Source organism: Anomalospiza imberbis, chromosome Z (assembly GCF_031753505.1).
Source record: "Anomalospiza imberbis isolate Cuckoo-Finch-1a 21T00152 chromosome Z, ASM3175350v1, whole genome shotgun sequence".
Classification (NCBI taxonomy): Eukaryota; Metazoa; Chordata; class Aves; order Passeriformes; family Viduidae; genus Anomalospiza; species Anomalospiza imberbis.
In genome coordinates this window covers 37,128,711-37,146,376 of record NC_089721.1, presented here as the reverse complement: position 1 = coordinate 37,146,376, position 17,666 = coordinate 37,128,711, and the positions used below count along the sequence as shown (strand labels likewise).

The following is a 17,666-nucleotide window of genomic DNA, read 5'->3' as shown; positions in this document are numbered from 1 at the left end:
AGACACTGAATTTAGAGAACATTTTGATAAAGGCTGTCACTTCTTTACTTCTTTTAGCTCAATACTTCTAGTCCTGATAAATTAGAATTCTTTCTGTACATTCTGGCAAACAGACCATCTAAAATTTTCATTGTTTCTAAGTGTTAAAATTATGTCCACTGAGAGAAACTCAGTCACTTCCAAAATGAGCTTGAAATCAGCTTTTGTTTTAAAACAAAACCAAGACTTTTTTCTTGCTAAGGGAGAACAGGAGTTTCCAAACTCCTCCATGGAACTAAGTTGTTCTAGCTGAGCATATTTTGAAAGGAGAGGAAGGAAGAGATCAAGTGTCTCTACTGAAGAAGTTTAAAGCTTGTGAGAAATGTTTCCAAAAACTGGGCAAAGGATGGGAGAGCAGACAGTACCAGAGGCAGGAGAACCAGAAAAATAAACCAAAGAACAGCTTTAATAAGAATTTGTACCTAACAAGGTCAATCTTTGTGGTAAAGCTGCAGCAAAGGAGCCACTAAAAGCCCTTTTCTGAGAAGGACAATGACAGCAATGCTTCAGCCTAGGGGAAGGTGAGCACATCAACCAGGGCTTGTCAGTGGAATGCTGTTTTCTAAGGGTCTCCAAGATCTCTCCTTTCTCCTCTTGTGGATATTTAGATGTGTTTGTTTGGGGTAGGGTTTCCTAGTGCACCAGCCCTCAAGGGTTCTTACCCTGACTCAGGAAGGTGCACAGGTACCTAAGGAATTGCTCCACTGAGTCTACAGATTCATTTCCTTGGTCCCTATTGGGCCTGTTAATTGGGAAACACTTCCCTCCCAGGAGCAGTGCCATTCCTTGATGGGAATTAATTAGCATCCAAAGCAGAGCCCTCAAATAAAGCTCTCACTAATCTCTGCTGCAGCTCAGCTTCCATCCCACCAAGGCAGCACTTCAGCTGCATGTTCCCACCTTGGCAGTGTGAAAGCAAGGGATGGGAAACTTCCTCTCAGGCACAAAGAGCACACAAAAACTGAGGGCATGACCAAAGGGACAGGGCCAAGAAAGGAAGCAAGATCCAGAGTGTATTTCTTTTGAGACCCTGAAGGCTCCTCCCAGAAGACACTGCAGCTCAGGCAGCAGAAGCTGAGAGGGAGGGAAGGAGGCTGGCTCAGCACCAGCAGGGGCTCTGAGAGGGCCTCAGCCGATGTAGATCCTGTGGAAGTCGTTGGCCCCGAAGGCCGCGTTGCACTTGGGGCACTTGCGCTGCCGTGTGTCGTAGCGCGTCTTCACACACTCGAAGCAGAAGACGTGGAAGCACTTGGTGAGCACCGCGTCCTTCTTACGCATGTTGCAGCACGGGCACGTCAGGCGGGCCTGCAACACACACACACACACACAGACACAGACACACAGAGCTGTGAGGGGCCCTGCAGCCCAGCTGCTGTGCTCAGAGATGTCTCGACATGTAGGTACTTCCATTCCTCAGAAGGACAATGTGGTTTCTCCAGTGCCAGAGGACAGACGAGAGATGTCAGACACTGAAAGTGTGCCTACACACCTTCTGACTAAAGTAAAAAGGGAAGCTGATGGACACAGACACTCACCTTGTAATCCTTGATTTCCTCCATCAGGATCTCATCACAGTTGGGAACCATGTCAGGCTTCTTTGTGGTCTCCAGCTTCCTGCGCAACCTAGAAATATCTTCCTGCAGAAAAACAGGAGACCAAGTGAAGGAGCAGTACATTCTCTGTCAGCTTCTTCAGGGACCAAAGAGAAAGTGCACCAGGCTAAGTCATGCCAGCCATAGTTTCATCCCCTATAATCCAAGAGACAACATGATCATCTGATGCTACAAGTGTTGTCAGTTATCAGGGGACAAAATCTGAAAGAGCCAAGATGCGATGAAGACAAAATCAAAGTGAAACTGGATACCAAGAGCAGTTCAGCTGAAACCCTCTGCAAGCTCAGTGTACAAGGAGAAGGACACTAAAGCAGACAGATCTTGAAGGATTGTGCATAGGGTATATACCTCAGCCCTTTTGAAATTGAACATCTCCTTCTCTCTAGTTACTCTGTTTTCCACAATCTCCTCCTGAAAATCATGTAACTTCTTCTGAGCCAGCTCTAGCTGGGCCTTCAGATCATCTGCAAGCTGGGCTGCATCCATGGCCTGAGAAAGAAAACCAGTATATAAGGACCAAACACAGAAGAACAGCTCTAGTGGTCTCTAGTCCCTTGTTATTACCTTATTATCAACAAGTTCTAATCATTTAGCTTCAAGACTCCTTTGGGCAGAGCCAAACCTTGGCACACTGCAACGCACATCTCTTACAAAAACACAAATGATCGTCCAATTCTCTTCTTAACGTATTTTCAGCCTTCCAGCTCCCATGTCTTCTCTATTAAAGTGTTCAGAGGCAGTTTTATAGCTGAACTAGACAGAACTGCACGATACCTATTTCTAACAATCTCTCTTCACCAGTTCTCTTCTGACTTTATAACCAAGTGCCCTTAATACCATAAATTGTCATATTAAACAGAGATCACTGCTGAATTCTCCCCAGCTCCTCTTCACAGGGATATTCCTGCTTTCCTTTCTGCCTGTTTTAATGTAATTTCTGCATTTCTACTAAAACTTAACAACAAAAGCAGCATCAGCTATAAACTTAAGACTTATTTTACTGGTAACACACCTACTTTACTCATCTTAGGCATTTGTTGAAAGTGTTCACATTCCCCAGCTGTATTTCCTTTTGCTTATCCCATCTTTGCTACAAAAGCTTTGACCCCAGTTTATCTGGTTGCTGTCTCTCTCTTTACCACAGGTTACACAGAAAAACATATGACCTGCTTCTCCTTATCAAAGGAAAACATCAGTCTCCAGTAATTTAATCATAATTCTCTCCAGGACTCCTCAGCCTTCTAATATACTCATCCAAAACCAGGGAATACCAGGTTCTCTAATCCCAGTGAGAGCTCAGAGCCTTCCATGCCTCCCACAAGGCAGCAGCTCCACCTCACAACCCAAGAGGAAGCGAAGGCATCACTCACCTTGCGTTTGTTCATCTCCAGGGCCTGTGTTCGCAGACCCAGCTCCTTCTCTCCCGTTCCAATGCTGCTCTGCAGTAAGTGTTCCTTCTCCTCCAGCTTACGTACAACCTGCAGCTGGGCATCCACCTTGGAAAGGGAGACAGAGGGAACAGAAGGAATTAATGTATGCTCTGTGGGTCTTCAGAGCTGTCATTCAAGCTGCAGGCTAAAACTACCCCTGCTTCCCCATCACCAGGGAGCATACATTCAGCTTGCCTTTTTCTCCCTGAACAGCTGTGCCTGTATCCAAAGAGCTGTACCCAGATCTCTATGGTCAACATTTTAAAGCTTAGCAGTCAAATATTTGCAACAAAGATTTCTTAATTTTTGGACAGCTGCTTAAAGACTTGCTGCAAGGCAGTGAACAGTTCCACAGTGGCTCCAAGGACGACAGGATTGAGAGTCATAGAATGGCCTGGATTGGAAGGGACCTTAAAGATCATCTAGTCCCAGCCTCCCTGGGATAACTTCCTATAGGTCATGTTTCTCAAAGCCCCATCCAAGCCTCGCCTTGAACATTCCAGGGATGGGGCATCCACAACTTCTTTGGGCAACCTCCAGCAGTGCCTCACTAGCCTCTGAGTGAAGAATTTCTTCCCAACATCTAATATAAGCCTGCCCTCTTTCAGTTTAAAGCCATTGCCTCTTGTCCTGTCAATGTATGCTCATATAAAAAGTTCCTCTCTCTCATTTTTCTAAGCCCCCTTCAGCTACTGGAAGGCTGCAATGAAGGCTCCCCTGAGTCTTCTCTTCTCCATGCTGAACAGGCACAGCTCTCTCAGCCTGTTCTTGTAGCAGAGATGCTCATTTCTTCTCATCATCTTTATAGGCTCCTCTGGACTCCCTCCAACAGGTCCATGTGTCTTTCTTGTGCTGAGGACCCCGGAGCTGGATGCAGCACTGCAGCTGGGGTCTCACAAGCACAGAGCAGAGGGGCAGAATCCCCTCTCTCAGCCTGCTGCCCACGCTGCTTTGGATGCAGCCCAGGATGCAGTTGGCTTTCTGGGCTCCCAGCATGCACTGCTGGGTCAGGTCCAGCCTCTCATCCACCAGAATCCACAAGTCCTTCTCTGTTCCAGTGTTCTCAGCGATTTCCTCTCCCAGCCTGTGCCCTTGTATGAGGTAGTTCAGACTGAACCATGGTTTCCAACTCCTCCTGCTTGTTACCAATACATATAGCTACAGGTAGAATATACAGGCAGAAGTACCATTCCAACAGGAAAAGGATTTACCACTTTTCCTCACCCACAGGACATTTTAATGCTCATAAAGCAGTCTCAGTTTTTTACAAAGACAGTTTCCTTTGAAGCCTGATGCATTCCTAGGCTAGTGAGAGGAACACTCCATCCTGGACTGATTCTGGTGAGGACAGGTAATTCTCTTCAGAGCAGCTCTCATGCTGCTATGTTTTGCATTTTGAAGCAAAAGCCCTGTCAGTAACACAGCACTGTTGTAGTTGCTGCTGAGCAGTACTTCCACAGCACCAAGATCTTCTGTGACTCATGCTGCCCACCAGCAGTTAGGCTGAGGATGCCCAGGAAGCTGGGATGCCACACAGCCAGGTCAGCTGATCCCGCTGGCCCAAGGGGTGTTACATACCCTACAATGCTGTGCTCAGCAATAACAGCTGCTGGAAAGGAGGACTGGGAGGATGTTCAGAGCTGCAGCCTTTATTAAATAACAATAAGGCATGATGAAGCCCTGCCTTCCTGGAGATGGCTCAACTCCTACCTGCCCCAGGAAGTAACCAATTAATTAATTTCTTGTTTGGCTTGTATGGACATCTTTGCTTTAGCTGTTAAACTCCCTTTATTTCATCTCATCTGTTTTTGCACTTTGTCCCTTCTGGTTCTTTCCCCTTTCCCTCAGTGGGGGAGTGAGCAAACAGTTCAGCTGTGTGCAGCTGCCTAAAACAGGTAACTCACACCTCCACCTCCCCACCAGCTCTCTTGTCCTCTTTCATTTTACCCCATTACCTGTGTTTTCAGTGTCAAAACTTGGTCTGCCAGCTCCTCCTTTTCCTCTTTCAGCAGCTTATGGATCTGGTTGGACTTGATACGTTCTGACATCAGTTTGAAGTTGGCATCATCCTTCTCCCGCAGCTGCTGCATCAGGCGGATGTTCTGCTCTTGCATGTCTTCAAAGGCTTGGCCTGTGACATCCATTTCTGACAGCAGGGCCTCTTCCTCCTGCAAAAGAATCACAGGCTCTGGCCAAACTGTGCCCTGGACCCCTATAGTGAGCCTGAACATTTTATTCAGACACACCAAACCTAGTGAAGATGGAGGAAGATTCTTGGTGTCAGGGAACACCATTATCCCAACAACCAGAAAAATGTATTCCCTACAAGTCTGCACCACAGCAGAGATACTCTAAATTTGAAGGTGCAGAGAAAAGATGGTCACCTGTCACTTGTCTGGCAGAATCAGGTTTGACACAGCTGTTGCCAGAGCTGGGCAGAAACCAACACCCAATTCCCAGCAGCTGAACAGCTGTCAGATACACCGGGCCAAAAATTCTACATGTGGACAGCTTCCAACTAACAGGCTGCCAAGCTCCTTAAACTCACTTTGGGCACTTCAACATTGTAAAGGTAGAGCAGCTCTGTTCTACAATAAGAAGAATCTGAATTCCAAAAAAGTACATGTCAATTCATTAGCTTGCCTCTACCCTGCTGAGGTGGTCCTGCTCTCTCATTGGATTGAGGCTTTTTTAGCAGAAGGTATGTACCACTTCCATGCAAACATATTCACTAGATGAACTGAGGAGGTAATAATTCTTAAAAAGAAATTGTAATCTCTTCCCCTAATGACTGATAAAGGCAATTCTCCTCTGTGCACTTCACCGAGGCCACATGTTTAATTGTTTATTTAATGTTTCATTGCTATTTAAAATTTCCCACCATGGCTGCCTGTGATATCCTGGAGCTGAGGGTGGAGGGGGTTATTTTATTGGTGGTTCTTTTGCTTGCTCAATTTTCTTCCCCTTTGGTAAACAAGCACTAAACTCCCATCTCTGGCCCATACAGATATAAATTCCTTCTCTCTTCCTGGATGTAACATGACGGCAGCTCATTCAATTGCCCCAGCCAAAAGAGAACTCATCAGGAATTTCTCACCTGCTTAGCCATGGCAAGTTTCTTCTGTAAATATTCAATCTGTTCCTCCACTGCTCGGATCTTGCGGAGGGCATCCTCATCAGCCATCTTCTTACTCTCCTTTTTTTCCTTGTCTTCCAATTCTTTCACCCTCTGCCTCAGTTCTTCAAGCTACAAGAACCAACCAGAAATGACACTAAACACAAGGATATGCCCTGAGCATTGTTAAGAGCCTGTTTTCTCCAAAATTCTCTGAAACACTCAGGACGGCCTTCAAAGCACGGCAAAAAACACCAGGCTGTTTTGACAAGAGTATTACAGGCAGATGTACTATTGAGGTGGGCTGTAAGCCCAAGATCTTGACTTCCACACCTTTGAAAATATCACATCATCTTTTATCAGAGTAGGAACATCAGTCTCCTGCAATTGTACATGTATGGATATGTGCTCAGAGAGCATCTGCTCCCTTAAGGGCATCTGGTCAAAGACCTTCTTCCATACAAGAAGGAAATAACAGGAAAAGGGGGAGGTAAAATAAAACATACAGAGATACAAACTTGGCAGACAAATGGTAAGGGAAGCAGTGATGAGAACGAAACTTGGTCAGTCACACTAACTGATGAGAGCACATGGGAGTGTGAAAATGTTTATTCCATCAAGGTTATCCGAGTGTGCAAGAAGGAGAAAACCCAAACCAAAATATACAGAGACACAAACCTGACAAAACAAGGACAGAGACATAGAGAGGAAGCAAACCTCTCCAGTCACAACAGCTTCCAGGAAACTACAGGAACAACCTCCAGGAAGATCAGCTTAGACTTTGTAATTGATGACACTGTAAAGCAAGAATGGCTTCTGAAGTGGGACAGCTGTGGGAATCAAGAGCTGCTCAAATCCAGGAGCAATGTGCAGGGAAATGGAGACCAAGGATGAACAAATTGGGGTTAGACAGAGAAGGGCATAAAAGGAACCAGTCCTATGGAAAATATGGGCAGTCAGTACACATTTGTCTGGCTCGGCCTTGCCTGTGGTCATTACAGCCTGTCCTATCCTATTTTCTTGTATCTTTTCATTACACATTTTCTGAAGTATCGCCGTGCAATCTAACTCTTTACCCCATGTATGTGTGCTGCACAGAGGAAGTGCTGCCTATAGGTGAGACCTGCTTGTGAAGAAGGCAAGACGGGCTTGGAACCACAGGGGTCCCAAACACAGGGACATGCTGGAACTCAAGGGAACTGCAAATGGGTCTGTGCTTATGAACCTAGAGATTGTTGTGTGTGTGTGCCTGCACTAGCAACTAGTCCCTGTTTATCTCCAGACCATTCCAATCTCCAAGTGACAAAGCTGAGAAGACAAACAATCCTCAGTTCTGAGGAGAGAAACAACACAGTTCTGCTGCAGAATAGCTGAAAAGAAGTAACACATTAAAAAGAAAAAAGGAAGAGAAGTTAGGGATACCTCAGCTTTTGCTTTCTTCTCAGCTGCCATGAGCTGCACTTTGTCTCTCTGCTCTTTGGGGGCAGAGCGGTACATATCTAGCAACAGTTTCATCTCCTTCTGGCTCTCCTGGGTCTTCCTGGAGAAATGGAGACAGACCACAGTGAGAACACAGCAGCAAAGCCACACTGTTACACAGCCAGCACCATAGCCTGGAAGTATCCTCTCATCTCCCATGTGGATATGGAGTTGTTGGTGGCTCATTTTATCCTGGTAACATAAAACAGCAGTTGAGTATAGGCTGGAAAAGAAATATGTTCAGGCACACGAGTTGAAATGCAAGAAGTGGGTTGGAGATGAAATAGGTACCCTAACAATAAGGTACAAACTATCCACCTCTGCCTTGGGAACTGTCCAGGAGTGGGACACTGCTGTGTCCTCTATTAATAACCTGCTGCTGTGAACTTGTATGCTATTGTTATGACAACAACAAATCAATGTTACTTGACCCACACCATGAAGTATCTGCTTTGGTAATTCACGCTTTAGGCTTTTGTAGGAAAAACACTTCTACAATGACCACATCACAATCAGATACAGAGGGTGTCAAGAAACTCTCTTGGCTCCAAACTCCACTGATGCTAATCCCATAAAAGCAAGAACACATGAACACCCTAGGCTTGGGCACTGCTCCCACAGGAAAGGGAGAAACAACAACTCTTACTTGAGCTCAGCCTTCAGCTGTTTGATCACTTCAGCCTCCTTCTTTCGCCCATCTTCATGCTTCCCTTTCTCCTTCTCTTTGGACTCTCTCTCCTTCTCTGATTCCTTCTGCTTCTGCTTTTCCCGCTCTCGTTCCTTTTCCTTCTCTTTCTCTTTTTCTCGCTCTCTCTCTTTCTCCTTCTCCTTTTCCTTCTCTCTTTCCCTCTCCCTTTCCCGTCTCTCCCGTTCCCGTTCCTCTTCATCTCGCCTGGCCTTCATCTCATTAACATCTTCAGAAGTAGCCTTGGGAACAGACACTCGGGCAGAAGGATCATCAGGTTCCTGCTTGATCTCTGTGGGTTCCTCCTTTGTGTCTTCAGTGCTGGACTGGGACTGGAGGAGAGCACTGCCACTGCGAGAGCGGATCTGGTGTGGAACAGGAAGAGAGATGACCAAGAAAACAAATGTTTAAATTCTTAGCCAGGAGTCTTCCTTACTCTCTTCTCCCTTGTCTTCACAGATCCATGCTTCCATGCCCCCTTTTCATGGAGCAACTACACAGCCACAAAGAAAGAGCATTCATTTAGTCAAAGGGAGCAGCAGAGTGCAGAGCTCCACAGAAAATTTCACTGCATCCTGCACAGCCTACCAGAAAGGTTGATACTCCTGGCAAGAGTGACAGCATTCCCCCCTCTTCTAAGCACTTTCCCCTCTTTTCTGGCATTTCCTGCTGTGTTACCTTGCTCAGGTCAGACTGGGCCTCTCTCAGTTTGCGCTTGTATCTCAGCACCTCTCCCTTCAGCTGGTGGTTGTGATTCTGGAGGCTGCTGATGAGGTGACGCATCTCCCGATTAATGGGGCCTGCAAAAACAGAAACACCTCGGTAACAAACCACACTTATGTCAACCTTCTTGCATGGAGATGGAGAACAAGCTAAGTGACAATGACAAATAAAATAAGACTATCACCATTCTGCTACGTAACAGAGCAACACAAAACACGTGCCGAAAAAAGTCACACCAGTTTTACACACAACCATAAATACTTGCAAATTCACAGTCCAAAGCTCCCACTTAGCATTCTTTTTATACCCATGATCCTAAGGGAAACATGTCATGTTACAAAAGAAATCGGATTTAAATGCTACTTCAGAACTAATTTATTTCCTCTGATGAAATTTAAGAATTACTGCTTTGCTATCTAGATTGTCCTTAGAGACTTGGAAATGAATCCTCCCGCCCCAATAAATTTTTAATAATTCAAAATATCCTACCATAAACCAAATCGTTAGCAAAATGTATCTATTATGCAGCATCTAGAAAGAAGTGGAGCTGGCCTCCCAATAAAACAGGTGAAGAGCTTTGTTTTGAGGTGAAGAGACCTGAACAAGTATTTAACAGCAACAAAGAACCAACCGAAGTGTTCTTGTGCACTGTAGCCCCTAATGAGCATTGGTGGATAGGTGGTTGTTTTCAGGCACAGCAGAACAACACCATACCTGCTTGCTCATTGGCAGCAAGTGTCTGTTCAAACTCTATCCTCAACATCTCATATTCTTTGCGGACTTGTGCCAGGGTGTCTTCCAGCTGAATCACCTCAGTGCGTAGCTTCTTGTGAAGGCTGACCTCATCCCTCTGAGGAACAAAAAGGAAACAGAACTCGGTGCTTTGAACCTGGAGCATCTCTCACCTCATCAATATCAGGTACCACAAAAGCCTGGATTATTGCCAGAAGCGTCAATTCCCTGAGCGTTTGCAGAGGCACACAGACCCAGCAGTGATGGTGCTGGCATGACAGAGCTCCCAGACTGAGGGAGCAGAGGTGTTACCTCGATCAGCTCCACCTGGCGCTGGTGCGTGCTGCGGGTGCCACGGAGCAGCGTGCGGGCCTCATCAAGGTGTGCCTTCAGCTGGAGACTCTCGTTATACAAAACAGAAAACTGGGACTGCATGCAGCGATATTCCGGGGTCTCCTTCACAGCCTCTTCCACTGCCCGTCGCAGCTCAACCTGGTTGCGACACAAGAAAATGCCACAAAAATTATCCCCTTGCCTTTGGTTTCTGTCTCTCAAGACAGGAGAACAGTGAATCAAGCTGCCACAAGCAAAGACAAAAGTAGAACTTGAATAGCATTGCTGTGAAGTAGGTCCAAGGGATATGATTCAGTACCAATTTGAAAAAATCTCTGAGCTCTCTGCATGCATTAGGCTGCTTCTCTTGCACAACCACATGACAGAAGTTTTTGGCTCTTGGGTCCTGAAATAGTTTCTCTCCAAGATGTGACCTTGGAAAACATAATAAATCATAATCACCCAGATCGATAAAGATGGACACATAGAAAAGTATGAGAGAACAGATAAAATGCACATGCAAGTAGGCATTATGTTAGCATTCTGCCAGTAAACCATAATGACTGACAGAAAAAGAAATTAATAAAAACCCAGAGAACTGAACCAGAAAAAAAATTAGCAATGATTGTGACTAGCAGCAGTGAAACAGACACATATATACATGCATTCAGCTTAAAACTAATAAGGGAGGGGAAAAAAAAGCTGTAAGCTAAAGACCACTTCTCTCAAAACAAACTCATGTGGATAAACAGAATTCAGAGGTGCCTCAAGACAGTTCCCAGCATCAGATCTCTGGATTTAGGTTATCAAGACAGACATTTCTTATAACTGGCACTGACCACCAAGATGAAATTTGGATTATTCTCTCCATTATATACTTATCTACCACAGAGCAACAGCTTCTTGTGTTACCACCTTTAAAACATCACAAACTCATAGGCTGTTTCCTATCTAGCCCTCCCCCACAGTGGGAAAGACAGAAATTAATTGACTCTTTCAAGAGCCTCTCTCCCCACACAAGTTCCCTGATTGTTTCTGTTCTCTGGTTCCACTTGCACAGGACGTGGGGAAGGTGGAGGAGGGATCACTACTTGTAAAGAGGTGAAAACAGTTTTAACCAGACATGGTTAAAATGGACTTAAAGATCAGAACGGGACACGGGCAGGAAACCAGTAGTTTCCAACGGTGGCCACACGGTGTCACCAACGCGCTGAGCTGCAAGTGGAGCCAGACTCGCTGACTTGTACCTGGAGCAAAGTGCAACACAGCGGAAGAGCAGGCTCACAACTGCTGATGAGGTTTTCTGCAGACACACCACTGCAAAGCTGAGGGCAGCCCATCCCACAGGACACCTTCACCCTCACACGGCTACAGATGTCTCACCTTGAGCTTTTCATTCTGTGTTGTTACTTCCTCAAGATCCTGACGTAGCTCCTCCAGTTCATTAAGGCGATTCCCAGCAAGCTCTTTATTCTCTTCCAGCTCTGCATTCATCTCCTCAAACTGTTGGGATAAACTGCTTGTAAATCCTACTGTTAATGTGTCTCCTGAGAATGCTACTGAACTATCTGTTCATGCAGTAACAGCAATTACAGACTGAGAAGTCAGGTCACTTGACCAAGCGAGTCTAATTCCACCAGGTGTGTTTTAAGCAGAAAACTCATACACAGACAAAATGGCTTACCCAGAGTCACCCAGCTTTGTGGCACAGGATCTAAAAATGATCTAAAATATGTATCTAAATTCTGTTCAAATTGTGGCCCTTGTTCTCCTTGACTGTATTCTTGCCCTTGCCCACAGCCAAGCTCCTGACCTCACCTTGCGGGCATTAATGGTGATTGTTCCCCCATACAGGCTGCTCCCAGCTCCATACACCTTGTAGCCTTTGGAATTTACCTGCAAAAAATGCAAGAGATTTCCTCAAGACCTAGTGAAATACCGACAAGAGTGATGCAGCAGATCCAAGACCAAAGAAGGTACACAGCAGGGTCTCAGCTCTCCCAGCAAAGTCCCAGAGAGGATGTCACATGCCCATCCAACATCACTCCCCTTCCCAGCTTTCCTGGCCAGCGCTCACTCGTTCCAGGACGTCGGCCAGGTGGCGGTTGAGCCTCTGCTCCCTCTTGCGGATCTTGTCAATGTCCCACTGAAGGTCGTCAATCATGGTCTCCAGGACAGACACTCGGGATTCTGCTGTCTCCACCCTCTCTTGCAGCTTGGAGAACTGCAATCAAAGGAGTGCTTCAGCCAGCACATTGCATAGTGCCAATTTTTCCTGATGCTGCTCAGGAGTCATTTCTCTTATTCATCATGTGCTTTTCATCTGTTGCTGTGGTGACAGACTATTCATGAGCTGTCCTGAATTTTACACTGGCCCAATCCCAAGACACCAACAAAAATAAAACAAAACAGAAAATAGAGAAAGAGCAGGAAGCTGGTAATATCTGGCAGAATACAGAGGCAGCCACCTCAGCTAATTCAAAGGCTTTTTTGATTTTAATCTTTTCAATCCCTATGTCCATCTACACTACCAAGCACCTAAGTGCTCAGAGGTCTAACGCTGGGCAAGACCAGCATTAACACAATCTTTAAATAAACTGAAATCTCTCAAACAAATGCTGCTAATACTGTGAATCCTTTAACAACTGGGATCATCCTGTAACTGGCATCATTACACTGCCAAACACCACAGAGAAACCAAGTAACTGAGAATGACAGGAATGCCACCTCCACTGTTCCAGGTATCTACACAGCCACCTCAGCATCATCTGCCCCTAGTTCCCCTGCTCTCCCCTTTCCTTTAAAAGTTAAATCCATTCAGTTCACTGACTTGCTTCTATCCTTTCTTTTAGTGATGTAACAAGCAAATCAATCTGATTTATATAGAAAATCTATGTACAGCTCTCCACAACAACCTTTTTCATAATGTTCAAATCATGTTCCTCCTGTGCCTCTCCAAGGAAATGAGCTGCTTTCCAATCTATGGGAACCATAAATGATGCTAAGCAGCTCCCCAAAGCAGATTTCTTTCTCTCTCCTTTTTATACCTCCTGAGACATGACTCTGTGCTTCTCCTGAAGAACATCAGCCAGTTCCTGCAGCCGTCCATTCTCGTGTGACAGGTAGGTATTCAGCTCCACTACTGCTTCTTCCATCAGTGAAATATCTGAAAGGTGCACAAAGGAAAGGAAATTAATGGAAATCAATGAACACTGATTTTAATTCCTGAACAGCAAAGAGAGAAATAAGGAAACAGAAAAGGAGATTTCTGGGTCTAACTTCAGTTTACTTTACCTCTCCCACGCATGCTTCCTGAGGGCCTGATCTCCCTCCACAGAGAGCTTTGACCTGCACTCCGTAAGCAAAAGGCTCTGCAGTTTAACAGTGCTGCCCATTTCTGACCTGGGAGCCATCCCCTCTCACCAGAGATCACTTCAGCTGTGTCCGTGCCAGCAACCCAGAGCATGCCCTTGGAACCCAGGGACGCCCCAGTGCTGCCCAAATTCATGCAGAAACCTGCTGCAACAGGTGGCCCAGGGTGACACACCAGGCCAACACACCATGACACCATGTGACAACAACAGCACCAGGGTGACAGGTGAAACACAAGCACCTGAGGACAGGCTCACATGGCACCAGTGTCAAAGCTACTACAGTTTATGACTGCCAGCCAAGGACAGCAACACTTCCCTACACCAATGCCAGACTTGGTCAGAGCACACAGAAGGCACATCAAGCATGAGCTGATATTCCACACAAGGCTTCTTTCAAAAGATTCAAAATCTAACCTTAAGCTAATGATGTTTTTTCAACAGTCATCTGAGTCTGAAGTGAATCTGCTACATTAATTTTTAGAAGCTGGTCATTTGGCTTTTTCTGCAGAACTCTGCTACATTCAAAACTGACAGCTGCCCTAAGCACACCACACCATGAGATAGGTACAGTTTTGCTCAGGACTCAGTGGAAACTGAGCAGCTTGTTATTCCTACACCCTCTACGAAACTGCAAAGAAGGAGTCCACCATCAGTTTGCAATGCTGATTTCATTCTTTACTTGTAAGCATGAAGCATTTCATGTGGAGGCTGAGGACTGCTGGCTAGGAAGGTTCAACTGCTCTCTGACTTCTCAGCCACATGAACACAGTACTGCAGAAACAAGCTGCCCAACACTCTGGGCACAGCCCCCAGCATTCAAATACAGGGGTAGCTACAATGCACTTCTGGCACATGGTCATTTAGAAGAGCTTTTGACAACAAGAGTTTGGAAAGTCAAACAATTCATTTTGGAAAACACATGCATGTGAGAAGGACTAGACCTTAATGTCCACAATGCAGGATCAGGTCTAAGGTGGGGGCAGATAAGCATTCTTGAATACCTGCCACCTTGGTCATACCTCCACTGTTCAGCTTGTGAGACAGCACATCCACCTTCTCCTGCAGCTTGTCATACATTGTCACAATCTGGGCAACAGCACGGCGGGAGGACTCCACACGCTCCTGCAGCTGAGATTCTATCTCCTCACTGGTACTGCTGGCTAGAGTGGCCAGGAAGGAGAATGCTGGCTCCAGTCCTTCCCCTGGGAACATAAAGAAGTGAGAAGAAGTAAGTGTGTTCTAGAAGGTAGCATATCACTGCTCTTTACAATCACAAAAAAAAAAAAAAAGTCTCAGTCAGCCTTTAGAAATGGGTATCAGCATTGTCCATAGCTGAAATCCACCTTTCCCACTGTCCCCAGACAGGTGCCTCACCTCGTTCCCTCTCATCTTTGCGCTCCTGGTTACTGTCAGAGTCTGGTTCGGGTTCTGGCACCACCAGTGCTTTTCTTTCAGACAAAAGGTCTCCAAGACCTTGGTCCAGGTCGAAGCGTTTAAGGATGATGCGGATATTTTCATCAAACTGAATGATGGGACAGGCAAGGCAAGACAAGGTAAAGAATGGATGTGAACAAAAGGACTGCAGTGGTACAGGGGAGACAAGAAAACTGTACATGAAGTAACAAAAGCTGTTACCAACCTGATTCCAGTAGCGGTTGATGATCAGCAGAGAGGCATCGTCGGTGGCCTGCCGGCGCTCCAGCTTCTCAATGTGCTCCCGCAGCTCATCTTCGATAGCCTGGCGCTGGTCGAGCATCTCCGCGAGCTTCCGGTTCTTGGTCTGCAGTGTCCGGATGTCCAGCTCCTCCTGGGCACAGGCACACGGCACACAGGCCAGGTCACAGAAGGACTCAACCTGACCCCAGAGACATTTCTGCCTCCAGATGAAAAAAACCAAAAGGTGGATGGAGTGGGGGTATGCAAGGAAGACATACCGTTGAAGAAACACCACCAAGTTTAATGGTCTCCACAGTGGTGCCCGAATCTTCAACCCCTGCCTTCTTCTCTGGAGGTGCAGAAGGGCCAGGCTCTCCAGCCGTCCGTTTATTGCCAATTCCAGACATGGTGGCTGAAGTGTACAGATTCCCACCTTCTCCAAGTTCTCCCTGAACATTAAAGAACGCTATTAAAAAACCACCAAATACACATCCACGAGGTCAATTTGATTTGCAGATTTTAACGTGCTGACCCATCACGGTAACAAAATGCCCAAAACAGAGAAAATCATGGAACCAGAAAGATTTTGAAAAATATTTGTTGGGAGGAATGGATTAAAAGTGGAAGACTGGTAAGGAGGACTGTAAATCATTCAAGTGACCTTGCAGCTGGGAGTAACCCTTGACAAGCCAGTGATCCTCTGGCACAGGCCGAGTCTAAGGGTGCCCACGTCTCTAATACTGCACCTCTGCCCAGGTGTTGCTTTGGGGATCCCACAAGTAGCAAGGTAATGGAAATAAATCTATTCCTTGTGTTCTAACTGGGAGTTTGTGCCAGCTTGTGCTGACTCACGCGTTCTGGTCCAACACTAGCAGTAAAAGACACCAGCAGGACCTGCACTGCAAGCAGAAAGTCCATGGGGAAAATATCCACTGCTCTGTAATGTTAGAATGGAAGCACTGTACCTTATCACTCTCTTTGCAAAAAAATCTTCATCCAGGTTCACTCTCTGTTTTTCTGCATAACAAAAATGCACCAGGTTAGACTTTGGAAAAAAACTGAGACAGTGTGGATGCGGCACCGGTTCACTGCACAACAACCAAACTGTTCCTACTGAATCTGCACACAAAGCCAATCAAAGCTGAGGGCAGCAACACCCTGGAAATAAAGGAGCTCTGTACTTAGAGAGCTCACAAAAGCTACAGAACTGAAAAGCAACTTGGAGCCAAGGCTTGCAAAGACCCATTCCAAGAGTTTTGCTGTGTACCAGGAGAGATGCAAACATTTTTCAAGAGAACCTATTCCTAACTCAATCCAGTCTGAAAAGCTCTGGACTACTAGAGAATCACAGAACAGCTGGGGCTGCAAGGGAGGACAGGAGGTCACCTGCCCTGTGCTCCTGCACAAAGCAGGCTCAGCCAAAGCAGGTCCAGTCCAGGGCTTGCCAAGGGCCCTGTCCAGGCAGCCTGAGCATCTCCAGGCACAGAAACTCAGCCATGGCTCTGGGCAGCCCCTCTAGTGCTTGATCATCCTCAACATTAAAAAAGGCTTTTCTCATGTCTGAACAGTATTTCCTGTAGTTCCTTAAAATATTATTGAGCAAAATTACAAGTGTATCCTCAAAAGGTTTCCAATGCAAATGGAGCGGCTGGAGATGAAACATGGAACCAGTCAGATCTTCACTAGACGTGAGCTGCATTCTTCTCCCACAGCCACTGGTGCTGTGCCAGCCTCTAGACTGAATGAAACCAGAAGTGAATGAAGTGCAGACCCTGTCAGTAAAACCTGACTCATTCAATTTAAGCCTATAATGGCATTGACAGTCAAACTAGGGGTTATGAACTGAACCTTCCAGTTCCTACCTGCTTGAATTGAGCAGTTCTACTGAAGGCAACAAGGCCACTGCCTTTTGTAGATGAAGCTGGTACACTACTTTGCCAAATCTCAGCATTTCACAAGCATTTCAGCTCGGCAGTGCCCTTCATCATATGCAAAACAGTATAAAGATTATTTCTAAGTGAGTGATTGAAACAGCACAGATCCTGTGAGCTATCTTCTAACAGAAACATTAAATTACATCTCAAATTCACAAAGAAAGATAACTGCCACTGAACCATTTTCCCTCTCTTAGCAGCATCACTGACTTTAGGCGGAATTACAAGAGCATTGGAAGGGAACAGCTGTCACTAAAAACATATCATCTGTCTCCTGTCAGTCTAGCAAGCCACCACTGCCCACTGCCTTTCACACTTTTTGTCCAAGGACAAAAAATACCCCTTCCACTGCCTCCTGGCAGCACCCCTCTCAGCTCCAGCTCCCCTCTCACAACCTCCTCACACACTGTACACCAGACCCCAACCCATTAATTTTTTATGGCCACAGACCCTCTCTTTCACAGAATCATTTAGAATGGGAAAAACCTCTGAGATATAGTACAACCTATGAACCAACACCACCCTGTCAGCTACACAAGGGAACTGGGTGCCA

General features: G+C 46.0%; 2 protein-coding genes across 2 annotated transcripts in view; both read right to left on the bottom strand.

The window, feature by feature from the left end:
* Positions 1-17,666, bottom strand: part of LOC137464472 (E3 ubiquitin-protein ligase BRE1A-like) — a 121,436-nt gene that overhangs the window by 102,439 nt on the left and 1,331 nt on the right. The gene's annotated exons all lie outside the window — the stretch shown is intronic.
* On the bottom strand, positions 428-16,165 carry RNF20 (ring finger protein 20). Its single transcript, XM_068175844.1, has 20 exons — positions 16,145-16,165; positions 15,458-15,628; positions 15,163-15,330; positions 14,898-15,045; positions 14,543-14,725; positions 13,197-13,315; positions 12,227-12,373; positions 11,968-12,045; positions 11,533-11,652; positions 10,129-10,308; positions 9,799-9,934; positions 9,040-9,161; positions 8,323-8,726; positions 7,620-7,737; positions 6,180-6,329; positions 5,038-5,250; positions 3,023-3,148; positions 2,001-2,141; positions 1,575-1,676; positions 428-1,344 (listed from the first exon to the last, which is right to left on the bottom strand). The coding sequence occupies exons 2-20, from the start codon at positions 15,584-15,586 to the stop codon at positions 1,168-1,170; spliced, it is 2,961 nt and encodes a 986-aa protein (XP_068031945.1). The 5' UTR covers positions 15,587-15,628; positions 16,145-16,165; the 3' UTR covers positions 428-1,167.